At 53.5% G+C, this 27,721-nt stretch overlaps 9 protein-coding genes across 9 annotated transcripts; 2 read left to right on the top strand and 7 right to left on the bottom strand.

The window, feature by feature from the left end:
- Nucleotides 1–9: 9 nt before the first annotated feature.
- On the bottom strand, nt 10–1,785 carry J4E84_005145 (uncharacterized protein; the record flags this gene model as incomplete). The annotated part of the gene is made up of 5 exons (XM_049387743.1): nt 10–72; nt 216–551; nt 792–1,154; nt 1,199–1,333; nt 1,381–1,785. The coding sequence occupies 5 exons, from the start codon at nt 1,783–1,785 to the stop codon at nt 10–12; spliced, it is 1,302 nt and encodes a 433-aa protein (XP_049244721.1).
- Nucleotides 1,786–4,382: 2,597 nt separating this feature from the next.
- J4E84_005144 (uncharacterized protein) lies at nt 4,383–5,397 on the bottom strand (the record flags this gene model as incomplete). The annotated part of the gene is made up of 2 exons (XM_049387742.1): nt 4,383–5,347; nt 5,394–5,397. 2 exons carry the CDS (start codon nt 5,395–5,397, stop codon nt 4,383–4,385), a joined length of 969 nt encoding a protein of 322 aa, XP_049244720.1.
- Nucleotides 5,398–5,991: 594 nt separating this feature from the next.
- Nucleotides 5,992–6,497, bottom strand: J4E84_005143 (uncharacterized protein; the record flags this gene model as incomplete). Its single annotated transcript, XM_049387741.1, has 2 exons — nt 5,992–6,457; nt 6,490–6,497. 2 exons carry the CDS (start codon nt 6,495–6,497, stop codon nt 5,992–5,994), a joined length of 474 nt encoding a protein of 157 aa, XP_049244719.1.
- Nucleotides 6,498–7,683: 1,186 nt separating this feature from the next.
- J4E84_005142 (uncharacterized protein) lies at nt 7,684–9,636 on the bottom strand (the record flags this gene model as incomplete). The annotated part of the gene is made up of 2 exons (XM_049387740.1): nt 7,684–8,239; nt 8,291–9,636. 2 exons carry the CDS (start codon nt 9,634–9,636, stop codon nt 7,684–7,686), a joined length of 1,902 nt encoding a protein of 633 aa, XP_049244718.1.
- A 926-nt stretch (nt 9,637–10,562) lies between these two features.
- On the top strand, nt 10,563–12,266 carry J4E84_005141 (uncharacterized protein; the record flags this gene model as incomplete). The annotated part of the gene is made up of 1 exon (XM_049387739.1): nt 10,563–12,266. One exon carries the CDS (start codon nt 10,563–10,565, stop codon nt 12,264–12,266), a length of 1,704 nt encoding a protein of 567 aa, XP_049244717.1.
- Nucleotides 12,267–12,741: 475 nt separating this feature from the next.
- J4E84_005140 (uncharacterized protein) lies at nt 12,742–15,216 on the bottom strand (the record flags this gene model as incomplete). Its single annotated transcript, XM_049387738.1, has 2 exons — nt 12,742–14,499; nt 14,545–15,216. The coding sequence occupies 2 exons, from the start codon at nt 15,214–15,216 to the stop codon at nt 12,742–12,744; spliced, it is 2,430 nt and encodes an 809-aa protein (XP_049244716.1).
- A 1,125-nt stretch (nt 15,217–16,341) lies between these two features.
- Nucleotides 16,342–17,927, top strand: J4E84_005139 (uncharacterized protein; the record flags this gene model as incomplete). Its single annotated transcript, XM_049387737.1, has 2 exons — nt 16,342–16,948; nt 16,996–17,927. 2 exons carry the CDS (start codon nt 16,342–16,344, stop codon nt 17,925–17,927), a joined length of 1,539 nt encoding a protein of 512 aa, XP_049244715.1.
- A 382-nt stretch (nt 17,928–18,309) lies between these two features.
- Nucleotides 18,310–18,646, bottom strand: J4E84_005138 (uncharacterized protein; the record flags this gene model as incomplete). Its single annotated transcript, XM_049387736.1, has 2 exons — nt 18,310–18,520; nt 18,600–18,646. The coding sequence occupies 2 exons, from the start codon at nt 18,644–18,646 to the stop codon at nt 18,310–18,312; spliced, it is 258 nt and encodes an 85-aa protein (XP_049244714.1).
- Nucleotides 18,647–26,217: 7,571 nt separating this feature from the next.
- Nucleotides 26,218–27,670, bottom strand: J4E84_005137 (uncharacterized protein; the record flags this gene model as incomplete). Its single annotated transcript, XM_049387735.1, has 4 exons — nt 26,218–26,243; nt 26,420–26,819; nt 26,878–27,477; nt 27,524–27,670. 4 exons carry the CDS (start codon nt 27,668–27,670, stop codon nt 26,218–26,220), a joined length of 1,173 nt encoding a protein of 390 aa, XP_049244713.1.
- Between the last annotated feature and the right edge of the window lie 51 nt (nt 27,671–27,721).

The raw sequence follows: 27,721 nt of genomic DNA, 5'->3' as shown, positions 1-27,721 counted from the left end.
TCCTAGCTATTATGTGATGTTTCGTGTGACTGAGGCCACCACCCTGAAGTCGTACACAGGTTCCTTCCTGTGCTATGTAAGAAGTCTACCGGTCTTTCATTCCGCCCTCCTCTAAGCGGAAGCTCCACCACATGTACATTCTTCCTCTGCCATTCTTGTCCCTTTTCCCCAGGATGCGGCGGCATCGCCAGTTTGCGCGGAGGCTCCTTGCTTACATCGATTCTGCCAGTGGAGTAGGTCCCTGTTCTGTTCTCGAATTCCATGTGTAGGGCCATTTCGCCTTCTTCGGGGACGAATCGTACGCGCGTTGGAAGCCAATCTGGCATCTTCTCTCCAGATAAAGCTTCTAGAGCTTCTATAAGGATTTCTTCGTCGACGGTGGCGACGTTCCAGTTCTTGTGTATCTTGTTGGTTTCGCTGACTATCCAAGCTTGCATGCGCTTGGCGCGTGTGAGCTCCGCAGCCACGTCCAAGGGGGTGCCTGGCGAGGCAGATGGTGAGCGCTGGGATGTAAGATCTCGCGTCATGCGGTGCCATGGGGCAATAGCCATCTGGAGTGGAGTGTGTAAGCGCATTGTCAAAAGCGGGATATGTTTGGAAACGGAATCTGCCCATCTGTGCGACTTCTGGAGACAGAGTGCGCTATCAACGTCAATAATTCGTAATTGCTGAGGCGACGGGAGTAGCGATAACGCCGCCTCAGTCGGGAAGTATCGATAAAGTGTATCCGCAAGACCGCAGAGGAGCGACTGTAACATCCAGCTTCTGGTGCAAAGTATGAAGTCTTGTACCGAATTGAACTCGAGGGTGTCGGGCATTAGGTCGGCGACGTCCGGTGACGGTGGAATCGGTACCACAGACACGGTCGTTTCAATGAGCTCAGCTACGTGCTGCGACACGTTGATTTGCATCAGACCCTCCAAATATGACATGGCGATTGCAAGCGCGATCGTGTCCTCGGGGTTCGAAATGGCTTCTCGGATCAATGCTACCGCGTAAGGGCACTGAATGAAAACGTGCATGACGGCCATCGACGCTCTCTGTGATGGCGACAGCATGACATCTCTTGTATCGATCGGAGGTGGAATTGTAGCAGACAGGTAAAAGTCGTTGTGGTATACTGACTTCCGACCCATCATCATCGCCTCGTGAACCTTTCGACATCAGCAGCGAACTCCCAAGACCGACCAGTACTCACATCGTCGACATAGGTATTGTCGATCAAATTCCAGAAATGATCGTCATCAACTTCCGCCACCGCACCTGACCTCAGCAGCTCGGCGATTCCGAACGCATGAATCGCGTAATACATAGTATCGAGCCCCAGAAGAGCCTGCATGTGATCAGTAAAACACGTCGACGTCTGACAGGCTGACTAACCTCAGCAGCGTAGTGTAATTTCGTAGCCAACAGGATGTCGTACGTGACCTTGTTATCAGTGTTCATCACGGCGAGCTGCAATTCCTTGAGCGCTTTAGCCTTTGAAGCTCTCGCGACCTTGCGCTTCGAGTGCATATCATCTCGATACGTAGCGTGACTATCGACGAAGAACTGAACGGCCAAATCAAGCATCTTGTTCGACCCGATGCGCGAGGGAATAGACTGTATCCAGGTCCCTAAGACCTCAAAAGGCTGCCTACCGGCGGGCTCTGGTCCGAGCACGCCAACGTATCGGGAGATCAGGGTCGTCTCGGGCGAGGATGGCTGATATGATGCGAGAGGACTCTCTTCTCGTAGCTTCTGGAGATGTACTTGAAGCGCAAGATTCTGCCGGTATTCTCTCATCTTCGACGGCTGCATCCTAGATCTTGAACGCGGTGCCAGGGTTTGAAAGCAACCTAGGCGATCGTCGGTGTGCCTTTCGGTAGTGATGCAGAGGTCTGAGGAATTTGACGAGGACGAGCCGGCTGCGAATGAGGTTGTTGATGACGAGCTTGAGCCCTCGTCAGGAGAGTTCAAGGGATATACGGCAGAGCCAGACTTGGATCTTCCATGTTTGGTCAACTGTCTGGGATCCTGCACGACGAATGCTGAGGCTTTGCCGTAGGAGTAGGCACATGGTCTGTCTTTCTTCCTGCATGCGCTGCATTTGGGTCGCACTTCGTCACACTAGGTAGCCATTAGTAAGAACATATTCATTCCGCAACGACTTGCAACGCTTTGCGATAACATGATTGCGGGGATTGAAACGCGTCTTACCTTGACCTTGCGCTGCCGACAGGTGTCGCACTTTCCAGTCTGCGTCATGACAATTACCGGATCACGTATGCGTGGCGTAGTTTTGGAGCCTCGAGGATGCCTGAACACATTTGAGGATGGCCGTCAAAATGCGATGAGAGGTGGCTTGATCACAGGGCGCGGCTGCCTAACGCTCAGCTCCAACGCAGAGTCTTTGCGCATAGGCCACCTTCAACCCATCCCAGGAACTGTCAATTGATGCGTGTACGCGACCGAAAATTATGAGCGAATCTGTTTCCGACGTCAAGTCGCGAAAGCCGACAGCAGAGAGGATGCCGTTCCTGCGGGTGGAGGTTTCAGGCCGCAGTAGCGTGGACAAATACGGTTAGCTGAGGTTCTTGGCTCACCTGGGCAGCATCCAGCTGAACCTTAGAAGCCACCCCTCTCGTCTGACATCGATACGTCCTTCGGGAAGCTTACTACCGCAATCTCACTACAGGGAGTTTGTTCCGTGCGACACTGAGAGACGGGCACTCTCACACCTCATAGCTTCTATCCAGCGCTACACCACGTCGATAGTATATGCGTTCTCCCAGCTCTCAGCTTCGTGGCCAGAATCAACGGAAAGGAAAGCGTTCGACTGCTCTGGTCTCAATACTTAGGCAGTTCAGACGGCTACATCGTTCGGATGCGCGCAATCAGAACTATGCGTGGTAGACTGCAGCTGAGGAAACTGAGGAAAGAACGCTCGGAAGCGGAAACAAGATGTAATACATGCTTTTGATAACAAGAAACACTGGCTAAGCTTAGGCTCGTAGGGCTTCGAGAATGGTGCGCAAAACTGGCACCATTTGAATACCAGCTTCTGGAAACACCTGACACAATTCGAGTAATCCGCATTAGACCCGCTGAGTCAGCAAGCTCTTATGTTGACGATACTCCCCGGAGTGCGAGACGACCTGAGCCATTCGATATGAGCGAGAGCATCGAGTGCGATATCGAACATATCCGAATGAACGAGGTCTCCTATGAAGCTTTGTCTTACGAATGGGGCTCACCCGCCGATGACGATCCGGCTATTCTCCTCAATGGCCATTTCTTTACTGTGCGACGCAACCTGTTTGACGCGTTGCTTACTTTTAGACGCGAAGAAAGACAACACTACGATCTTCGAATTTGGATTGATGCACTGAGTATTAACCAGTCCGACACGCGAGAGAGAAATCATCAAGTCGAGCTCATGGGTATGATCTATCGTCGAGCCACCAAGGTGCTAATTTGGCTTGGTATGACTGACAGTCATATCGCACATATTATCGAAGAGATCAACAATCCATTGGATGGGATTTACATGGGGATAGAACCAGTATGGAATGACACCATCTATTCTGCAATTATCGAGCTGTGTCAGAAATCATACTGGAACCGCGTTTGGGTCCAACAAGAGGTGTTCCTGGGTGGCAAGATTTACATCATATCTAGTTGGGAAGATCTTCTAAACTACGAAAGATTCGATCTTATCCTTGGTTTAATGACACGAGATGATAGTCTGTGTGGCAAAGAGATATCTGCCACAATTAGGCAGAGTGCTGCCAACGCTCTTATCACACGAAAACGGCTGCCTATGGACTCAAGTCCTCTAATAACATGGTTGCGACTGGCATGCCACAGAGGTCTCAAGACTTCCGAACCACGCGATCTCATCTATGCGATGCTAGGTATCAGCTCTGACTGTCAGGACGGCGGCATTGAGCCTGATTATGACAAGCCATTGATGGATGTTTATCTTGAAACTATAAATTTCTGTGGATTACACAAGCCAGGGCAGGAGAACAAACGGTTTCGAAAGACGCTGGCTGAGAAACTTGGGCTGCCATGGGACGGTGATATGGAGACAAGGATCCAGGAGTATCGTCAACAGAAACCCACAGTACGGCGGGAAGACTAGATCGAGGCCACGCCCCTCGTTCTTCAGCAGACTGAGCAGGCTAGGGGTAGACATGCCTTTCATAGTCGTTGAAATAGTGCTTGCTCACGCACTGACGATCTCCACGCTTACTCATGGGCTCGTCGTTGATGAATACACAAAACGGGTCTATTGTCTCTAGGAAAGCGCACTGAAGCCACACTGGTAAACACTAGGCTACCTTAAACCCATGCTGTCACCTCCTCACATTGTCTTGTAGCAATCCGCACACACACAGTTACGCGACAATGAAGCTGCTACCATCGATACCATAGTTCCTCGTCAATCTCCTCCCGTAATTCCTTGCTACCTCAAACCTCAATTTTCCCTCAGGATGCGGCTCGTGGAAATTGATTGGCTGCCTTGCCGTAATAACACCCCCCTCTCTCGGTGTGAAGCGCCATACAGAGCCATACACCTTCTCGGGTGAGAAGCCAATCGTGTTCATAGCTGAGAGGAATTCAGTCCATGGGACTTCACCGGGATGCGAGCTTGCAGACGGCTGGAAGAATATAGTCGAGAATGTGTGCTGTGTCTTTTTCCCAACGGTGAAGCGCGGTGTAGGCGGAGTGTTTGTTTCCTCAGAAGCGACTGGCTGCAAGTCTGCTGCGACTTCGACAGGCTCAGTGGAAGGATCATTCGCAATCCCCCTGGTCTTGCGCTTCTCACTCCGAATTGGGAGGTCTACAGGGTCGGGCTGCTGCTCCGGTATGAGAGGCGTAATGTATTCCTGCAGGGCAGCATCTTTCTTCGCTTTGTTGGAAGGTTTCGCCGGTTCTATCCAGTCTGGCGTCCGTTGTATTTGTCCTCTTGACGGCGCTAGGGATTCAAGAGCCTCGAGGTGTATTTTCTTCAAATACTTCTGCACGTGAGCATCGAACTTGCTCCAAAGCTCATCGAGCCGTCGTTCAGTAGCCTGCATAACCTCTACGTTCTCTTTGGTTCTTCGCTTGCCGACAGGGTACGGCATTGTCTTTGGATGCCCGAGCTCACCAAGAAGGAGAAAATCATATCGGCGTTTGGCATCGTATTCTGGACCGCATTCCGGGTCTAAGATCACGTTTAGTTCTTTCACAGAAACCTCCATGACTATCTCGTGATAGTCGCGGTCGGCTCCAACGGTACAGTACTGCTCATCAGGTTTGAAAGCTTGTGGGCACACCAGGCGCAGGCGAGCTCGTAGTTCAAAACAAATAGCTAGGTCTGACACGAGCTATCAACGTGTACGAGGTCAGTGGCTATCTCATACGCATTTCTTACATGGGTAATGACTGACCTGTGCGACCAAGGGTGTGATTCTGTACTTCTGGTCCTTGTCCTGTTGTATAACTCGAGCCATTTCCCTGACTACAATTTGAGGAACCCCAAGGCCTTCCTCAGACCAAAGCAAGGAACACAGCCATAACAAATAGTCTTTCCCAAAAGAGCTCGGGTCTCTGAGCAGGGGTAATTCCTCTGGAACTGCATGGTCACGTACGAACATGCCGCGCACCGGTGGTGAGCCAATGAAGCAACTCGGCAACCGTGAAGCTAGGCTTTTGATAAGGCGCATATCAAGTAAATCTTTCAAGTCCGCGACAGCCTCTACCCATGCATCATGCCCTTCTTGTTTCTCCAACCGTGTCAACAGCAGCCGAGCAACCTTGTGTAGAGCAGCTTGTGCAGCATGCCACATGACAAGATTCTCGTAATAATCCATGATGATCGAGTATATCGTAATGTGCCAAAAGTCTTTTTGAAGGGCTGGATCAGTAAGATGGGGGCTTTTCCTTCCCTTCCTGTCCAATACATGTGTAGGGCTGTGTTCATCTACATGCATCGGGTCAGCGTGCTTCAATCGATGCTCCTCACGTCGCCTCGCACTTACAGAACTCGCTAACAGCATTAGTGAAATAGGATGGATCATCGCGCATAGCCCAGGCATGGTCCTTCCACTCGTGTATTCTAGCCGCTATAGAGGACATGATTTTGAGAAAGTCTTCCCATTGTGGGGCGGTATATGGAATGTCTTGGGCTAGTGCGAAAGCCGAGTCCCATCCATCCTCTTTTGTCGTTCTTATTTCGGGGGGCTCGGGTTGTTCGGGGGCTTGGAAGAAGGCCTTGAACCCGTCCAGACCACCTTCTACGTCGGGAAGTAGCTCAAGGCAGATCTTGACGAGGAAGGCCATCAGAGGCTGCTGTATCTGTAGGACGATAAGAGCCTCGCTCGCGCGCCTCACGTGTTTTTGAGATTCCAGAGCGACCGGAAGCTTGACCGGAAGCCCGTATTCTTGTAGATCAGTAGGATGCATCATCAGATAGTAACCCCATTCGCTGGGTTTGTATTTATCTTGCCATTCGCGTACTGTCTCATTTTCCGAACTACGTGAAACTTCCCCATCTTCGGGTTCCTTGCCGTTGGATTCGTCTTCCAATATAGCTTTGTGTTGGCCTTCGTCGTTTGGGTCGTAATATATCGGACGCACCTTGATAACATTGATGTTGCGACCGAGCTCTGAGCTTTGCCAATCCATCTCGGCAAAATTGTTGGGTGTATACCGTCCGCGAGAGTTCAGAAGCTGTAAGACATGTGTTGGAGTCACGAGGTCCTCTGTATTGATATATGGCCATTTGTATACATCTTCTCTGATCGTGGAAGTGGAAGCCTCGCTGAACTCTCGTCTTTCGACTCTGTAGTAGTCGCGAAGGTCTGGGCGATGCTGGTGTGGCATTTGCGTGTGCCATGATCGTTCAAGAATAGCTTTACGTTGAGTACGCGTCTTCTTTGTCCATCTCTTCCGTATAACGCCCTCGGATCTTATCAAGATGGCGTTCAGCATGCCATAGTCGGCCATTATTGACTTGACTTTTCCAAATGTCTCTTTGTGAAATTCTCCATAGGGCATTGGCACCGTTTGACCACTGTCAAGGAGCCGCCAGGGTCTCTCTGCGGGTTCTATTGGTTTGGGCTTGACGAAGTTGGTACATTTTGGCTGTTCCATAGCTGGTCGCGGTTCCTCGAGGTCAACTCCTGAGGGGGACGGAGGAAGCTTTCACGTGAGATCCTGCAGAAAAGCTGATCAATGCTGATGCGGCGGTAACGTAAGTAACCATGTAGGGATTCAATAATGACGCCAGTTCCAATCGACAACAGCCGTGTTTACTGTTCCTGCGTTATTGCGAGAAGGAAGATGGGGAACGCGACAAAAGCGATCTGGTCGAATTGCTCGGGCCGACTGTCGCGCATTAGCCCCGCACTGCAGATCCCTACCACAAAAAGGGGCGATATGACTGATCTCAGTAACGGATCGCAATGCACATGTCTTCTGAAGTTTTTGGTGCTGCGAAACTCCTCATATGAGAGCAACCTGTTCCCGCACACTTCAACACATGGTCGAATAGATCCAACGACCGAATGTCCGACTCGACTTTCCTTGCGTATAAGTCGTATAGATTGCGGAAGATACAACTATGTCGAATAGAGATGAATGAACGGTGCCCAAGCAAACGCTACAACTGAATTAAAGCCATTCATGCCTCAACATCTCATGAACAACTCTTCACGCAGTGTTCCTCCCAATGCCAGCCTTATACCTAGCCAAGCACCTCTCCCTCGCAAACTTATGCTCAACAACCGGCTCGGGATAGCCCTTGGCCTTCGCAATCTGCGCGGCCTTTCCACCCGCCGCATACGGATTATGTATAGCCGCCCCCTCGACCTCTGCCAGCTCCGGTAGCCACAGCTTGATAAACTCGCCCTGCTCATCGAACCTCTCCGACTGTGTCCACGGGTTGAAGATCCTAAAGTACGGTTGTGGATCTACACCTGTCGATGCACTGAAGCCCCAGCCGCCGTTGTTGGACGCGAAATCGCCGTCGATGAGGTGCGTGATGAAGTATTGTTCGCCGAGGCGCCAGTCGAGGAGGAGGTGTTTCGCGAGGAAGGAGGCGGTTATCATGCGGAGGCGATTGTGCATGTAGCCTGTGTGGTTGAGGCAGCGCATTGCGGCGTCGACAATGGGGTAGCCGGTCTGGCCTTGCGTCCAGGCTTGGAAGTGCGCGTCGTTGTATTCCCATTCGATGTTTGTGTATTCGAATTTGAAGGGCTTGTTCATGCTGGGGTTGTGTTAGTATCTTCATGGTATAGAGGGTATTGGTCGAGCATACCAAACGTAGGGCCAGTGTACGAGTACATGCCGATAGAAGTCCCGCCATGCGACTTCTCCCAACCAGCCTTTGACGCCATCCTTCCCTCCGTCGAGTCTCTTCGCGCTGTTGACGTCTCGAGCCATACGTATACTGGTTCGTGCCGCCAGCGTGCCAGCAGCGTGATGCACGCTCACGCGTGCGGTGCTGTTCATCGCGGGAAAGTTGCGCGTGTCCTTGTATTTTACCACCTTTTCTTCCAAGAAGCGCTCGAGGCGATCCATAGCAGCGGCCTCACCCGCGGGCCACAGTTGCTGGAACCGTTCCTTCTCTTCTGCTGTCAACGCTTTGCACTCTGGTAGATCGGGGATTTTCGTGTCGAAGAGCTGAGTGAATTTCTTGCGGAAGGCTGGAGGATTGCGATCGGGCATGGGGCGCTCGCTCATAAGATGTGGATGCTCATGCAGATGTGCAACCCATGATCGGAACCAAGGGCTGTACATCGCATATTGCTTTCCACCTCCTGTTTTGAGACTGCCGGGCGGTACCACGCAGTCGTCGTGGTGCGGCTCGAAGTTGATGCCTTTCTCCAGCATCATGCGTACCAAGCGCTCCTCCCGCCGAAGCTCGTCAGGTTCGTATTCCAAGTTGCAGAAGACGTTCTTCGCATTCCATTCCTCTGCCAACTCCACCAACCGCTTTGTCACGTTCTTTCGTTCGGGAATCGTTTCGATGTAGAGGGGGATATTCAGTTCTTCGAGCTCCTTCTTGAGTGTCTCCACAGAGCGCAATTCGAAATGACATTTTGGCGGGCTGACCAGATGAGCTTCCCAGTCTTGCGGGCTCATGAACCAAACGCCTATCAGACCCACCCCCTTCTTTTCCGCCAATTCTGCTGCTTGCGACAAGCCAGTATTATCTCCTATCCGCAGATCCCTCTTGAACCAGTGTACCACGGCGTGGCCATGTTGCGCTTTCTTCCCTTCTCTGATAGCTTTTCTTTTGTCCTTTGTGTCCTCCAAGGTCTTGTTCAGAATCTCGATCGGGCGCGGTACCTCATTCTGATTGTACAATGCGCATCGTTCATTGCTCATCTCAGCAGGATAGTATCGTCGATCGACTATGCCGGCTCTCTCTTCTGGTCTCGAATGGTCGAAGCCTTCTTCCTCCTTCTTCACGGCCTCTCCAGGCGCTCCATTCTCGGTGTTCTTGGCTATAGAGTCTACGGGGGGCGCGTCTTTCGACGTGGCTTTTGGGAGAGGTTTGGCGATGCGCGAGCGCTTGTTGGGAGCGTCGCCGGACACGTCGGTGTAGTTCTTCGCGGATGCCGCATTTGCAGGTATGCTCGCCTTACGTTTCGGTGGCATCGTGGCTAGTGTCTTCGCGGGGAAGGATGAGTGTAAGCGTAGAAAGGGTTTGAGGGACAACAGGAGCCTCGGACGCGCGAGCAGCATACGCGTTTCGTGGAACCGCAGAATGGGCGAGATGAGGATAACCTCCTGAAACAGGATTTGATGAAGCCATTGCCGTGTTAGTTCGACGCGTTCAGCTGTCGCGTCCCTTTAGCACCGATCGATGACGCAGATGGTCCCTGGAACATGGAGAGTTCAGATCGATGTCAGATAAGCGAGCCGACCCCTGCATCCTTCGAGCCGCACCGTCACGTGTCCTCGAATACTTCACTTTTCCATCGCGAAGAGCAGCCAGCGTTAAGATCGCCCGACACGTCTCGCTATACCTGCACTCGAATCTGCTTACGTACATCCTGCTCCCACGACGTCTAGTGCAGCGTTTTGAGCGACCGGCCCGCCTTCGGAAAGGATTATCGCGCCTGGACTTGGCCTCGGCCGACTGTCTTCATTCCCAACGATAGATGATTGGAACAAATTCGAGCATGGCCTAAGCAAGATACCCACCGCCCAGTGCGGCTCCGAGAGACTCCGCTATACAACAATGTCTCGAGGTCGTTGAGTCTTGGCCGCCCACAAGTCGACTGTGCCCAGGTTTTAGACATCGTATAGAGCGAATCCCAAGGCTTACTATCAAAAGTCCGATCCACTTCTCGCTCAAGGTGCCTGACCGGATAGCCATGACCATCCGTCCCGAGCTCGCTTCGGGCCGACTACCTTCTATCAAGGGAGTACGCGAGAAACGTCTTTGGATGCTCAACTTGGATGCCGTTTAATGCTGTTATGTGTAGCTAGGTAGATACATAAGTAGTTCGAGAAATTCTTTCATTAGGTGCTTCCACAACAAGTAGATCGTTCTATTCCCCATTTACTACTTCCCAGACATGTTGAACATCAACGTCAAAACATTGCTCCTGTATCTTCTAACAAACATTACAAGTGCCTCTACCCTCCACCCGACAGTAAAAACAACCAACGGAACCCTCACTGGTATACACAACCCAAACTACAACCAAGACCTCTTCCTCGGCATCCCCTATGCCCAACCCCCAACCGGGCCCCTGCGCTACCGCCGCCCTGCGCCTCTTATCCATCCCTTAGGACAATTCGACGCAAACTATTACGGACCAGGATGCATTTCCACATCCATAAACCTACCCGTATTCTCACAAACAACGCCATCCTATCCCGAAAGCGAAGATTGCCTAACCCTCAATGTTGTCCGACCCGCTGGTCTCAACAAAGGCGCTAAGCTGCCCGTCCTACTCTTCATTCACGGCGGTGGTTTCCAAGAAGGCAGTGGTGGGGATCAGCGCTATAACATGTCTTTCCTCGTGCGAGAATCAGTCACAGTCGGCGCGCCCATCATCGGTGTCACGATTAACTACCGGCTTTCTGGGTTTGGTTTCCTGCCCGGTAGTGCGGTCCTCGAGAACAACATAGCGAATCTGGGTTTGCACGATCAGAGAATGGCGCTTTGGTGGGTGAGGGAGAATATCGCTTCGTTTGGTGGAGATGCGGAAAAGGTTACGATACAGGGAGAGTCGGCGGGTGCGATGTCAATTGGACATCATCTTGTTGCGTATAGAGGGAAAGATGAGGGCCTCTTTCGTGCCGCGATTGTACAGAGTGGTGGACCGGCGGTTGATGCGAGCGGGATGTCGGTACGGAAGCAGGACAACTTCTACGACAACTTGCTCAGGCAGACTGGTTGTATGCTCGCGGAGGACACGCTCGACTGCCTGAGGAGTGTACCCGTCGAGGCGCTCAAAGTCGCTTTCCAAAATCAATCATTGATCCCAGTTCCGGACGGCCAATTCTTCGATGGAAACTCGCGCATGGCTCTGAAGCAGGGCAGATTTGTACGCGTGCCTATACTCGCTGGTGCGAATACGAATGAGGGTACATCATTTACCACAAGTCAGGGTTTGAAAGGGATAAATGACCCCACCCAGTTCCGGGCAGTCGTTGCGGGATGGTTGGGCCCTGGCATAGCCAATACGACGGTGGATAGTATCGCTGCTGAATACCTCGAGCGAATATCGCCCGCAGATCTACAGGATTCCCTCGGTACTGTGTTGCCATCATCCCGCCTGGAGAACGGCAGTCTCTACGGAATAACTACCTTATTCATAGGCGATCATATCTTCATTACTGCAAGACGCTTCGCTACAGAGACTTGGGCTGAACATGGCATTCCTGCTTACAGCTACCGTTTCGACACCGTGGGGAGCGGTGTTTCGGCCGAGATCCTAGGTGCCGCGCACTACACAGAAATTCCGTTTGTGTTTGGCAATGTCAATGGTGTTGGCCATGAGGTCAATTTTCTTGCTTCCAACTCCACGGAAGAACGCGAGGAGTTTATTAGACTCAGTAAGCGCATGTGCAGGATGTGGGTGAGCTTTGTCAACGAGCTCTCGCCGAATGCTCACTATGCTCTGGACTCTAGCACATCCTGGCCGGCATACACAAAAGAGAGCGCTAGGAACATGCTCTTTAGGAAGAGTGACATCAGTCTGGAAGAAGATAATTGGAGGGCGAGGGCGATCAGTCGGATGAACAGCGCTGCCGTCGGCTTGGAAGCCTAGTAAGCTGTTCATACAAAGTTTAAAGATTTAATAGTAGCCTACGCCAGCGACATACTTTGTACACTCGTGGCCCACACGCTCTCATGAACATAGTGCATTAAGATAAAAACAGAGGCTAGTAGTGTCATCGGCAAGGTGCCCTAGCCTGGTATAGCTCTCTACCAATATCAAAAACTCATAAGATGACAGTGAATGCAACATGTCCTTGGCAATACAGGGGGAACATAGTACGTCAAGTGGATGGCAATATACCCGGCATGAAAGCCAGGCAAATGCGATTTTCAGCAGTATTACTATAATACACAGGCTTACTAACAGCCGTTCTAATTCGCATCGTTCAGTAAAAACTCAAACCCGCCCATCTCAGCCCAGCAAAGCTCTCTATCGCATAAAAACAAACAAACAATCAATCAAGCACGTATATACTGTCGTCGCTGTCCTCGCCTCCATCTTCGTTACGAGGCGACAGTCGCTTCTAACGACTTCCTCTCCTCTCTGGGGCTGGACCGGGAACCATGACTTTGAACGGCATCTCACGACCCGCAGCACCTCCGACATTCATCGGTGCGTACGGACTGAAATGCTGTCCTTGCTGCTGCTGGTGTTGTTGCTGAGATGGGGCGGGTGCCAGTACTTGCTGTCCGTTTTGGCCGGTAGTAGCAGCACTCCTAGGCAGTGACTGGCCACTGCTCTTGGGTCTGCCTCCGGCTGGGCTTTGGGGACCATACGGGCTGGGATATGTGGGCATGTTCATGGGTGCTGGGGCGAGTTGGCGGGGACCTCCAAACGGTCCGCCTGCTGTGCTCGGGGGTTGGGTAAGGGGAATTCCGCTGTGGGCGTGTGGCGCGTGATGGGGATATGGGCTAGGGAAAGAACCAGTGGGAAGGGCCGCAAGTGGCGAGTACTGCATCATCATGTGTTGTGGTGGAGGCGGTCCGCTGAGGTACATGTAGTGTTGCGGCGGGCCTTGGGTATACTGCAGGTACGCTTCTGGCGGAGGGTGATGGGGACTGTGTTGAGGAGCGTGCTGTGGATGGTGTATCGGAGATGCTTGCTGGGAATGCGAAGGCTGCGATTGCGGTGTAGCGCCAGTCGCCGAGCCTTCAGACTGCCGAGCACCCTTTTGCGTCGCGGATTTTTCGCGCGGATCGGGTGTTGGGATAATTCCGGCCTGCGCTTCCTCCTCCCGCTTCTTTGCCTTGCGTTCGGCCCACCACATGGTCATGGATTGACTGCGCTTCTCTGATTTTACGCGCGGTTTCCGTCGCGAGCCTGACGCTGGGGATGAGTCGTCCGCGTAGCTGTTGTTGGCTGTATACTGACTAAGGGGGGCAGTGAGCATGTACGCGTCAGGAGTACTGGATTCGCTCGGATGCACAAGTGGTACCTCTGTGTTGGGCGCAGAATACTGTAGTGTGCCTTGAAAAACCGTCTCAGCAGAGTTCGGTGCCATTATGGGTATGCCTTCCGGGAACGGCTGGGCATCAATAGTAAACTGACCTTGACCTTCACTCATTGAGTTCAGTGCTGGTGGTGGAGCGTTTGGGCCATGTGCCGAGGGTGCTGGGGTTCCTGATTCGCTGGTCTTCTTTCGTGGGCCTTTCTTTACTCCAAAGTCACTACGGCGAGCTACGTTCTTACTACCGGCTGGACGTCCACGCTTAGGGTTAGCATCTGAATACTCGTCTACGTCCATGGTTGATGAGTCCTCGTCCCCGGAACTACCGACAACTGATTCCTCTCTCATTTCTTGGATGCGTTGATGGAGCAAGTTACTAGCCGTTGTCCGGGCTCGCTTTACGCCTCGTCCTTCTGGCTCTGGGGTCTCGGAAGTTGGCTTCGTGAATCGACTAACACCTTTCTTGCGCGCGCCGCCCCAGCCGTTGTGCTTCTTGGGGGTGTTGGCACCAGTTCCTGTGTCAGTACCGTCAAACTTGCGGGTGGCTCGTCGTTGCCGCTTAGAGGGTCGACCTTCACCGTCTTCTTCGTCTTCCTCTTCACTGGGAGCTGCCGACTCAAGCTGGTCCCGTGTGCGACGCGTGCGTAGTTCTCTCTTGCCACCCTTGTCCGCGCCTGGCCGCTGTAAGAAAGGATCCTGACAGCCGGGTGGCTTCTTTGGGTCGTAGATATAGCCATAGAGGTCGGCCTCTTTCATGTCCTCGAAGACTTCCGGAGCCAGTGGGATACGTCCACCGTTGCAAGCCTTCTTGGCTGGATGCATGTGAGGAGCAGTCTGGGACTATTAGTAGATACATATGAAATGATGACAGTAACATACCCTTGCGTCCAACACGAGATACTCGTCCTGCCAAGCTTTGAGAATCTGTTGCGTGTTCTGCGTCAGAGCGTAGAGATTCTCAGTACTCCGTTGCGCTGCTGGAAACTTCGTCAAGGCGGCAATAGCAGCTTGTACGTCAGTCATCGGCTTAAAGCGCTTCTGCAGGAGGTAGTCTGCTCTATCTTCGCACTCGGCTTCGACCGGAGAAGGCGCGTCTTCGATGAAGGGATCGGGAAGATCTGACTCTGAGAGCATATCTTCCTCAGGCTCTAGCAGTCTTGGGACTGCAGACTCAGCCGGCGTTGATGCAGAATCGCGCGGTGTCTGTGAGGCTGACTCTGGCAGCGCGATTTTGGGCACCGCAAGCTTGGTGGATCTCCTAGACGTAGGCTCTGGCCTTGACTCGCGTGTCGGTGCTGATGTATGTGAACCGCCTTCGAGTAAGTCTTGACCGGGTGGCGCAGAACCTTGGGGTGTTCTGGATGGTTTCTGTACAACGTCTATGCGATCGTACTCGGCCTCGCTCTCGTCATCCTCAATCGCTTCTTCGTTCTCATCATCAGAACTATGCAGACGGTTGTTGTTGAGAAGTCGCATGGATGGCTTGGCGTTGCCGTTGGGTGTGCTCTGATTGGATGGCTGATCATCATCATCTTCTGTAAGTGGAAACATGGCGGCAGCATTGCGAGAAGCTTTCGATGGCGCAGATGAAGTCCCTCTTGAGGTACCGCCGCGACCGCGTCCTCCTCGACTGCCTCTGCCGCGACCGCCTCGACCGCGTCCGCCACGTGAGCCTCGACCACCACGTCCACGACCTCTTGGCGCTGGCGGAGGCGCAACAGGCACTTCAACCTCACTCTCTTCGGCACTCTCATCTTCAGACTCAGAGGCTTCTTCCGGGGTAGGTGAGCGCTCTGGAAGTGCGCCAACGATAGATTTGCGTTCTTTTGGGAGTTTTCCATGGTGCTTCTTCAGACCGTCAAAGAACTCGGGTGACAGGCCAAAGACCATGAACAACGGGTGCTCGTAAGATGCGTAAATTTCGGACGCGGACGGCGCCTCGAATGAATTACCAGAAATGTTGGAAGCTGAGCGAGTAGTCTTTCTAGTGATGGTAGGACTCAGTTTGGTGGGACTGAATGCTGGTGCAACCGTGTCTGGCGCATCTGGTTCTGACGGGGCTTGTTTTGCTGCTTGACCACGGGTCCGGGAAGGCGTGTCATCTTGCTGCGAATTGCGACGTGTGGCACCGCGCGTAGCCGCACCCCGTGGACGTGGCATCAGGAAGATACGCGGGGCCAATGCAAGTAGTGAATGTTGTGTTGAGTTTGATGTGGGTGTACCTGTCGGGACAATGTCTCCATGTAGGGGCCGAAGGGGCGTAGCGCGAATCGCAAGCCTTCAGGGTGACAAAAGCTGTGAGCGAAGAAGATGAACAGAACCTTGCGCTTCCGCAAAGAGCGCGCGCAAATAAAAGCTAGCAGGTGATAGAGGGTATCTTGAAAAGGAAATGGGAAATGGAATAGTCAGTGAATCGAGTGTGATGATCTTTGTTACGGGGCGTGGCTGCTTCAGCAAAAGCGAGCCGAACCATGATCGCGCTTGGCGCATGCGCAGGCAGCCAATGACATCAACACGCTAAACTGACTGGCATCTAGCTGTCAGATGGTCCAAACAAGACGGCCATGACTTGAGGTTTGCAGTGATATCCGCCGACTATATACGCCTCTGCTCTCTCAGTGACTCGTGACTGTGGGCTCTATCACCTTGAGATAGTCTCCTTATCTTCCATCCATCATGCCACCCAAGACAGCTGACGAGGAGCTCGCGGAACTGGAAGCTCTGGCTGGAGAGACTCCCGCACCCCCGCCGAAGCATGCCAAAGGGTCCCGCGCACCACGCCAGAAGGTCCAGCGGAAGGAGGATGAAGATGCTCTGAAGGATCTGGACGAGCTGGAGCAATTGGGCAAGGCTCAACCAGCAGCTCCCCGCCAGATCAGCCGCCCAAACACACCCAAAGTAGCCTCGTCGTCGACTACATCCAGCAGCCGCCGCGCACCAGGCGTTGCTACCCCCTCTTCCACTGGATCAGCACGTACAAGCGAAGACAACCGGCCTTCAGTGCCGAGGAAATCAGGAGAGAGTACCCGTTCGTACCACCAGAGCTTCGCGCCAACCCGAGAGGAGCCCGCCAAACAACAAGCACCTGAGCCCCAGGAGGAGAAGCAGTCAGGTGGATCTTGGTGGGGAGGTGGATGGGGAGGACTTGTATCCACAGCCACTGCGGCAGCAGAGACAGCGAGGAAGCAAGCCGAAGCCGCCTACCAAGAGATCCAAAAGAACCAAGAAGCCCAGCGATGGGCGGAGCAAGTACGAGGGAACGTTGGTGCTCTTCGCGGCATTGGTACAATTCCATTTCTCACCATGTCATCTCAGTCTAACATGCTACAGGAGGTGAAATCGGCAAGCGTGCCGTGCCTACCTTTACCAACATCCTAAACACCCTCGCACCACCCATCTCCCAACATGAACGCCTCCAGATCCACATCACACACGACCTCATCGGGTACCCCTCGCTCGACCCCCTCATCTACCAGACCTTCGCCGGCGTCATGGCACAAGTAGAAGGCGGAGACCTCATGGTCATCCAACGCGGCTCAGAGTCAACACAGCGCGGATCACTAGACGGCTACCGGGGCGGGGGCGGAGGCTGGAACGACGGGCCATGGTGGCGACACACCGACAAGCGCGACCTCTCCGTGGTCAAGGGGCTTGTAGAAGGCACAAAGCTCGCACGCGTCAGCGCAGAGTCGTACGCGAACGAGTTCTTCGGTGCAAGAGGAGGCGTTGAAGAAGCAGCCAAGCAAGCGACAGAGGTCCTGAGCGAAACAAACCCAGTCAGGAGCAGCGACATCTTTATTGCGGTCCAAGCTATCAGCTACCCAGTACAAGACGAACTCTTCGCTACATCCTCGTCAGAAGAAAAGTCGGACGTGGAAGAACAGATGGAGGACGGGGAGGAAGTGGCTTTCGCTGTTTACCTGCACGACCCTATCCACGGCATCTCCTTCAAGTCCATCAGCCAGTCTTTCCCGTCGAAATGGGTCGACTGGCTAGATGCGCCGGCCAATACCGAGGCTGAGGGCGAGGAGCAGCAACTACCACAAGAGATCTACGAGATTATCGAGAGTGGTGGTGTGGATCCGCGGGAGTGGGTTAGTGAATGGATGGAGGAGACGATCAACTTGAGTGTGGGTATTGTTGCACAGCGCTATGTCGCACGGAGGATGGGCGTTGGAGAGGGTGGACTGGGCAGAGGAAAGGCGAGGGAAGCTGTGGTGGATGCTGGTGGTGGTGAGGCTGCACGAGCGGGTATCATTTGAGGACGTGGCATGGATATGATAATTTCTTTCATTTCTCGGGTCGCGGCAAGGCGCTGGGATATGCTACCTGGGTACTCACTGGATGGGCTCGGCATTTGCCTCGCGGATGGACAATGTTGTTCAATATAGGATATCTTCGGCTTCCATCCCATGTCCTTCAAGTATGCCTTCCGTCGTTGATTCCATCGGGTAATCACTAATGGCCTGACTTGTATCGCGTGATACCGATGGCACAAGGCTCATCTTTTCACACGCTGAACACCATTCTCGCTGTCCGTGACGCCCCTCTCGCGTCGGGGCGCATTACTTCATGCCAAACCCCAGAGACCCAGGTCATAATCCCACCCGCCTTGCCAGTTATCTACTCCACGAAGTCCGCATTTCAACCACTCTTCTTCTTGTCACCGGGCTCCCTCTTATCCCTCTTTCCTCCCTTGAGTATCTCGAGATGCCCCGCCTTCTGCGCAAGCATCTTCTCTGTATTGCCCACGAGCCCTGAACTGCTCTTGTGCTTGATCTTGTTTTGTGTGATGATGGACGCTTTCTTGGGCTTGATGACGCGGGCGCCGGTTTGTTTGCGCGCGACCGAGGACCTAGAGAGCAGATGTTAGTATGCGTGTTGGGAGAATAGTTTGCGCTCGATGGAGTGTTGAGCGCGGGGAGAGAACGCACTTCTTCGGAGGAGCGGCCTTGGTCTTCTTGATTGCGCCTTGGGCCATTGCGACGGTCGGCTGTAGACGCGTACGTGGGGTCGAGTATGCGGAGGTTTGACAAAAGTCGGAGCGTCTTGGACTCCCTTCCGGAACGGTGAACGAAGGCTTAGTCGGGTGATTGATCTCCGAAAACGACTAATCACACGATAGTATGCAAATCTCCACTAATCGAGTCGGACGTTGGTGTGACGCTATTGGGGGTAAGACGGCTGTATGTTTCTTTGGATAATTCGCGCTTCCAACATTTTTCGCGATGCTTGGCGCCTCGCCGCCGCACTAGGCCCAGAGCAGTTTGAGCAGTTTGCGGGGGACTGCATTTAGCCTTTTCACCCACCGTGGGGAGTGCCGCTCCATGAGCCCGTAGACCCGTTTTCCAAGCCCCTTCGCGCTTCCCACCCTGCGTTTCTTTTGGAAATCTCCGTGTGCAAAGAGGGGGATCAGGCGGTCGCCTGCTTGTCGTCGAGGGAAAGCCTGGCGAACTGGCACGGAACAATTTCTGCGTCGTCTCAGCATCCCAGAGATGGTATCCGATTGTCTGGACGCCGAGTTGGTACCAATCAATCGCACAGCGCCTTTGCTACCGACTTTTCATGTGCAGTGCATGGATCCGGATATTTGCATGCTGCACGTGTCCTCCGACCTACCGCCAAGACTGCTTGCTTGCCCTTCTAGAAGTCTTGCAGCGACAAGGCGACTGGCTCATGTACGTCACGTCAATTTAGCCATAGAACAACCGGTCCCGGCTGGGGTAAAGCGACTAGGGTCCCTCAATATCGGGCCGTTGGCCAGCAACTGCATGCTGTTCCTGGATATGCAGTCGCTGCTAGACAGTTCACAGGAAGGTGGTCATTCGATGTACGAACATGCACGATGACTAGTCGACTAAACGGTTAGGGCGGTGGGGATCTCTTGGTAACTATGGGGTTACCGTCGTGGCTATCACCGCGGCGTATGGTCTGGGGAAGCCATTCAAAAGCTGGGGATTCTCCGCGTTTTCGTTCGCTGTTCAGGACGTTGCTCGACTACTGACCAAGCCATCATGGAGCTCTTCTCTCGCACTGTGGTCAGCGCCCTGTCGCTTTCCGTCGCCTTTGCTGGCTCGGCTTCCGCTCTCGAGGCCTTCCGCAAGCCTACTGTTTCTTCTACAGAAGGCGATGGCTCGTCTCTTCTTGCCGCTCGTGGCTCCCCTGTCAGTATCCACGCCGATGCTGCGGATTGGCCTGGTGTTCTGCGCGCTGCTCACGACCTTGCTATCGACTTCGGACGCGTTACGGGTACCAATGGTACCCTTATGACTTCTGGAACGCCAACGGCTAACGCTTCCATGATCTTCAATGTCACTGGAATCAGCGAGGATTGGAGCGTTAGTGGCAGTGCTGCGTCCAACTCATCTGCTGGCACCATCATCGTGGGAACCATTGGCAACTCAAGCCTGATTGACGGCATGATTGCGAGCGGACAACTCGACGTCAGCGAGGTTGAGGGTCAATGGGAGTCCTACGTTAGTGCGGTGGTAAAGCAGGCTGGAAACATGACTGGCGACGCACTTGTCATTGCTGGTATGTATCCCGAGATTGGCCTTGATGCTCGAGGCTAACTCTTTCTAGGCAGCGATCGCCGTGGTGCCATCTACGGTATCTACGATATCTCTGAGCAAATCGGTGTCTCGCCATGGCACTGGTTCGCCGACGTACCTGCGAAGAAGCACGACTCAATCTACATGCTCCAAACCACCAAGGTCCAAAAGACACCATCTGTCAAGTACCGAGGTTTCTTCATCAACGACGAGGCCCCAGCTCTGACCGGCTGGGCCAACGACCGCTACCCTCAATCTCCCTATGGCGCTCCCTTTGGAGCTCAGTTCTACTCCAAGGTCTTCGAACTGTTGCTCCGCTCCAAGGCTAACTACCTCTGGCCCGCTATGTGGAACGGCATGTTCAACGTCGACGATGCCCGCAACCAACCTCTTGCTGACGAGTACGGTATCGTGATGGGAACTTCCCACACTGAGCCCATGGTTCGCGCCACCCAGGAATGGAGCAAAGTCGCGAAGGGAGCTGAGTCTGGCTGGTCTTGGGCGACCAACAACGCCACTCTCTACGACTACTTCATGGAGGGTGCCGTGCGCGCTGCTCCCTACGAGAACGTTGTCACTGTTGGTATGCGCGGATACCACGACACCGCCATGTCTTCCGATGTCCAAACCTCGGTTCTTGAGGCCGTCGTCGACGCTCAGCAAGACATTCTCAACAAGGTTCACGGAAACGCGTCTGAAGTTCCCCAGATGTGGTGCTTGTACAAGGAAGTTCAGGACTACTTTGAGGCCGGCATGAAGGTTCCCGACTGGGTTACTCTGCTGTGGACCGAAGATAACTGGCAAAACATTCGTCGTCTCCCAGTCGGCGACGAGAAGAACCGATCCGGTGGTGCTGGTGTCTACTACCACTTCGACTACGTTGGTGACTCCCGCAACTACAAGTGGCAAGATACCATCCAGCTCCAGAAGACCTACGAGCAGATGAAGTTGGCCAAGGACCGCGAAGCTGACCGTATCTGGATCGTCAACGTCGGTGACATCAAGCCCGCCGAGATCGCCATCAGCCATTGGTTCGACATTGCCTACGACATGGACTCCTACAACCACGACTCAGTACCCGAGTGGCTCGCTGGATTTGCCGCCCGTAACTTCGGTGAAGAGCATGCTGAGGAGATCGCCGAGATTATGGACGAGTACGGTTTCCTCGCCAACATGCGCAAGTTCGAATGGGTCGAGCCCTCTTCCTTCAGCGTTCTCAACTACGAGGAGGCTGACCGCATCCTCGCTCACTGGGAGTCACTCGCCGAACGCGCCAACAAGGTCAACGCCGCGCTTTCTCCGGAGCAACAGCCCGCATTCTACGAGATTATTCTGCACCGTGTCCTCGCTGGAGGCAACCACGTCGATGTACAGGTTTCAGGCGCCAGGAACATCATCTACGCGCAGATGGGCCGCAACAGCGCCAACAGGTGGATGCAGCGTGTGATTGATGGCATGAACAAAGATCACAACCTCACCCGCCTCTACCACACTCAGCTCAACGGCAAGTGGGACCACATGATGGACCAGACCCATCTGGGATACCAAGGATACTGGTAAGTTCTAAATGATCTAGCGATGAAAGTCATGATGCTAACCCAATCGCAGGCAACAACCTATGCGCCAGTCCACCCCCGATCTCCGCTGGGTACAGACTCAAGAACGATCCCTAGCCGGCGACATGGGCATCTCAGTCGAAGGCTCCAACGCCACCATTCCCGGTGACGACATGTGGCACAGTAACGGAGGTGGCTCGCTGACCCTCCCGGCCATGACACCCTTCACCCCCAAGCGCTGGATCGAGATCTCACACCGCGGCACCGGAGCCTTCAACTGGAACATCAGCGCCGACCCCTTCGTCACTCTCTCGGAAGCCAAAGGAACCATGCAACCCAACGACGAAGACATCCGCATTTACGTCGACGTAGACTGGACCAAAGTCGAAGACGGTTTCGGCGCCCAAAGCAAGCTCAACTTCTCCAGCTCCACCGACTTCGGCACCCAGGGTGGAAACCCACAAGTAATGTTCATGGTAAACAAGACGTCCATCCCCTCCGACTTCAACGCCGGCTTCGTCGAATCCGCGGGCCAACTCGCTTTCGAAGCAGAGCACTACACGCGCTCCACCCCTGGTTCCTCCGACAACGAATACATGGTCCTCCCCAAATACGGCCGTACCATGTCTGGCGTCAAGCTCGCCAACAACCTAGCCGAAGGCCTCGATTCCTCCAGCGCACCAAGTCTGGAATACGACTTCGTCACCTTCACACCCACCACCAAGGCCAAGGGCCTCAACGTCACCCTCATCCTCACACCCACCCACAACATCAACCCCAAAGTCCCTCTCGCGTACATCGCTCAGATCGACAACAAGACCGAGGCCCGCCGCCAGTTTGTCATCGACCAGCCGCAGCCAAACTTCCCTGTTGGATGGGGTGTTGCGGTTGCGGATAGCGCGTGGAAGAACACGACTAACCACGGTGAACTTGCACCTGGTAAGCATACTCTCAAGCTGTGGCTTGTAGAGGCGAATGTTATTTTGCAGAAGGTTGTCCTGGATCTGGGTGGTGTTGTGTACAGTCATAATGGGCCGCCGGAGAGTTATCGCGTTGGCGGGAATGCGACTATGCACTAGACAGTGGTGCTAGAGGGGATGGAAAGATGATAGTATGTGAGATGAATTCAGTAATGTAATGTGTTCATTCGCAATGAGTTGTCTAAACGTGTGTGTGTGTGTGTTTGTACGTAGGTGAGATTGTACGAAATGCGATGACAACGGACCGATGCGGTGAGATTAGCTGAGTTATCGCCATGTCATGGCGGACCGATTCTTGTGCAAATGGGGAAATGCTGCTCGAAGAAGACACAGTATACCTCATGTATTGATGGAGAAGTGAATATCCTTATGCCCATGCATCGCTATGCTACACCCGAAGAAAGACAATCCTGAACGCCAACACAATATGCCGCCACCAATCTTGTATCCAAATTCTCAATCTGCCCTATACCTCCTCCCTATAAATCTTGTGTATCATCTTCCCCCGTCCTATGCAACACCACCAGCGCCTCCCCCCGCACCCCCAGCACTCCTACCCACATCACTTGTCGCACCGCCTTTCCCCGCTTTCCTCCGCATGCTCTTGCTACGGTGTGAATAGTAGTTGCTCGGTTCCTTCATCTGCTCCTTGTCGAGGCGCTCTTGGCTGGGTTGCAGTTTGCCGTCTGTGGCGCGTTCTTTGACTTTGCTGACTTTGGAGCCCATTATGGGGGTTGTGGCGGGAGCGTTGGGGTTGGTGGAGGTTGGTGTAGGTGTTGAGGTAGTGGTGGGTTTGGTTTGCGCGTGTGGTGGTGAGGTGGTAGAGGGAGAATCGCTGTCTCGGTTCGATAGGATGATTACACTAGTTATCTCGTCAGCTCAAGTCCAGCAACAAGTCGCGTGTGCGCATTCGCGCAAGGCTGTCTTCTCAATCCACTTACGGTGGCGCAGGATGAGGTTCCGGTTCCGGTTTACTTGGAGGTCTCGATGTCGCGTCGGTGAGGTGAGATTCTTGTCGTGAAAGTGCAGGTCTAGAAATAAGGAGAGAGAGTTAGGAATTGGACCGACAGAAGATACGAGATGGTTGCACAAACTACCTAGGTAAGATTGGGCATACGTACGACAGGGATGACGTAGGTGGGTGCGGCTGGAATGGCGGATCGGCAGGGTCTGGTACCTGGAAGTGGGGCGCAGGTGCTTTACCGGATTGGGCGAGGATGATGATTCTGGGTTGGAAATGGTTAATGGGGGTGGTGTTGGTTTGGTGGTAGTCGTCTGAAGATGGTTGAGTTTGAGATGGAAGGGGTGAAGACTTACGGTGGTGCAGCTGGCGGTTCTGGGTCGTTTCCACCATCCTTCATCTCTCCAGATGTTGAGTATGGCCCTCGGTGTGACATTTGACTTGAGTAATGAGACTGTTGAAGGAAGTGCCAGGCAACTCTGTATACTTCGAGTAGAAGATGATGTGCCTCTATGACGGAGACTGCGTGTACAATGGCGATGGAAGACTGCTCGATGTTGCTGATAGTACGAGATTGGGCTTGAACGGAAGTCATAGCAAGAGCTGGCAAGAAGGGGATATCCATCATGTTCATTGAGTTGATGGCCCTAACCGTGCCCCATCCCGACTCTTATATATGATATGAGGCCTCTCATCTCAGCACGAGCATGAGCGCATTTCCAACGATCTCCCTCCGACTCACAGCCGGAGTCATGGCTGTCGCAGCACTCTACTCTTTCGATCTCGCCCCATCACCCATCTAGTGCTCGTCTAACGAGTAGGAATGATCGTTTCCACGTTGAAGAACGCGCTAGAGCAACGTTGAAAGCTCGGCCAGAACGTGTAGGGTCGGATATAGGGCTAAGTTTGGTAGCCGTGACCCGCTTGACAGCCTGTATAGGAAGAATTATTGGATCGACCCGGTTTTAGTCAGAGGGAAGCCTGAGAGGAGGCTCAAGTTAAGCTTTCTGGCATGTGTCTCAGAGGTGACCCGTTTCGGTGTCTAAGTGCGAGGCAGTTCGGTCAACCGAGTCGGCGACTCGGAAGACTGAATTAGGTGCATCAGGCGAGCCATTGCCTTTAGTCGGGTATAGATGCATCCTTCACCTTCAACCAAGCGGATCGCGTCGCGGGCGATGCTGTAGTGATGTGGCTGTGCGTGGGATATGGGCATCGTGTAATTTAGCTAGGGCGGTTAGAACTTCCGTTCGTGGGAGGCCTGGTAGGCCGAGCAGGAGGCTTACTCTGGATCGCCACCATGGCGGTGTTGTGCATGATAAGGCCTTCAATCATCTGTGATGAAGAGGGAGAGAGAAAGAGGAAATTGCGACATCAGGGACGGGATTGGGGACGTGGAGATGTTTGGCCGTTCGCGCATGGCGCATGGTGCCCCGCTTCAGCCCTGGAGGTCCACAACGCTGGGCTGGTTCCTGGCCGTGGCCGCCACGGCCGCCCACCCAATTCCCGCCGCTACTCTGCAAACCCACCAACAACTGCATCATCATCCTCATTCTCAGCACACTCGTGACTCTAGCTCTCTCATCATCTCTCCTGACTAATCGACCTTTTGCCGTGACGTTCAATGCCGCGCCCTTCCTATTGCTCACACGTCTCTGCCACGGCGGGTTCCGACATCCATTTCTCTGGGAACACCAACGCCCAGATCGACCACAATGCCAGGGATCATGGGCTTATCTCAGCCATAAATAGAGAGCTTCGCGACACTCTAGGATTGGTCTCAGGACCAGACTTGTGACTCGTATCACAATCATGTCTGCCTCGCCCTAAGGTGAACGGTCGTTGGGGGCCAATGGCAGTGCACGCGGAGCCGAGTTCTAGCACCACCACCAAGCCTCGAGCAGCCTCGTCTGTGTTACTGCTTATATAATGCACGGCGAACCGACTTTGACGTCTTGACTGGTTAGGAATCCAGCAGGTAAGTTATTCCCAAGATTCCAGACCATTGACATGAGGGCCGATCGATCCCTGCTCCGACCGGTCAACAGATTAGCACACCGTTTCTACCGCGCATGCATTTGCTGTCACGGGAGCGTCACGCCCTTCGCGCTTATATATCAGCTCTGACAGCTTGAGCGCAATATGTAAGTATGGCGGGAGTAGAAAAACTTCCGGGCGAGCACACGCAACAGTATGCGATAACATTACCAATACCAAGGCAACTATGACTCCAAACTCCAGGGAAGGTCGAGATTCCAAACACTAGTCCATTCTCAGAAGTCCATCAGGCCAAGAAGCTGACAGAAGCACTACCAAGGCGATGTAGACACGCTACGTCCGATGATCCAGTCTTGTTTCTCGAAACCATCCCGAAAGAAACGCCCTCACATCTCAACGCCGAAAGCTAATCAGCCTGCGACTGCTCAACCACCACGCCTACCCCCCTCGAATCAGCACCCTAGAAACAAAGCGGAACCCCAGAATTACAAGTACACCCGGTCGGACAGTTAAACCCAGGCACCGTAGTTTCCGGCTGCGGCGGCTGTGTCGGCTTCGATGGGTTCGTCGGCGGCTCAGGAGCCGACTCATCAGGTCTATAATTCTTCCTGAGCGCCGCGACAATCACATCGCCAATCTCCTTGTGTCCATCCTGTTTCGGATGCAACGTCCGCGCTATTTTTCCATTTGCATTCCCGCTCCCACTCCCACCGTTTAGAGGCTGCGGCTCAACCTTCACCTCCATGCTCAGGTTTGGTTCCTCGGGGTTGCGGAAGGTGATTATCGTGTATTCATCTTGTTGCACGGATTCGCCCTCGGGGTGTCCGCGTAGCTTCTCAAGGATATCCTCGGGTGGGCCGGGGGCGTCTAGGTCGTCGTCGCTGGGCTCGTATGTGGTAACGCTGTCGCCGTCGTGGATGGTGATACTCCGCCGGATGGGGTTGTTAAAGATATGCACCTCGGTGCTGTTAGGGTCGAGCTGCACCCTCAAGCTGTGGCCTTTTTCGCAGAAACGGTGGCCTTCCAGGGCGGGGTTGATGTCGATGTATCGAATTTTTGGGTCGTTGTAGTGTTCGACGGCGGAGCGGACCGCAAGGTTCACGGCGTCGACCTAAGCGGGTAAGATGTGTTAGTCTGTGAGATGGAAGTGCCATGGGAGTAGAATTTACCAGATCATTAAACTCCTGTCGCATTTCTTTCTTGAGCTTCTGTGCATTCCATGGGAATTGGAACTGTCTGCCAAAGTCCCAGTCGTTGCACGCGTCGTCAAGGGCGAAGAAGCGCGCATATCCTAGCATGAAGAGTGTTGCGTCGTTGCCGCTGACAGCAGGGTGGGCCCTCCAGATATCGATAGTATCTATAACGGCCTGCTGAAGTTTCTCTCCGACTCTTCCTCGTACTAGCTTGATCTCCTTCCTGCACAATCCCGTCGGGTGGTCAGCATCGTCGTCTTCGTAATGAGTCCCATAGTCTACTCTCGGGTCGGTATGGAAGAGGCAGCTGTCGGCCATGGGGTAGAAATCGGCATTATTCCCGCCGGCTTCGAGCATGGTCATCTTCGGTCGTGTCAACTTGTCCATTTGGTCGTGGATGTTCTTTCCCAAATGGGCGCCGGAACAGGCTCTGAACTCGAATTGGGGATCTTGATCGGGGGTTGGTGCCCAGTCCTGGTATCTGTCGTTGACGACGGTCGACCAGGCGTACTTGAAGCGCATGCATCCGTCTTCGTTCCCGTCGTATGCGGTTTCGTTGTTCCATTGAACTCCGCTCTGTTGTGTTTTAGTCAATGTGTAGCGATTGAGTGAGTTTACGTACTCCCCAAGAATCCCCGATGGCGGAAAAGATGAACTCATTGTCTCTGGTGTTCAGGATGTTGTTGAGAGATATACCCTTGGGATAGCCCGACACTGACTGTGCCAGAAGTATTGGCCCAAGAGCCAGAGCATGTCGAAGCGCGAACATGGTGTATTGTTTATTCGAAGTCTAGCTGGTCAGGTACTTGGGGAGAGAAGA

The sequence above is a fragment of the Alternaria hordeiaustralica genome (genome assembly GCF_023758085.1).
Source record: "Alternaria hordeiaustralica strain BMP 2776 chromosome Unknown scaffold_8, whole genome shotgun sequence".
Classification (NCBI taxonomy): domain Eukaryota; kingdom Fungi; phylum Ascomycota; class Dothideomycetes; order Pleosporales; family Pleosporaceae; genus Alternaria; species Alternaria hordeiaustralica.
This window is presented reverse-complemented; position numbering and strand designations above follow the sequence as displayed.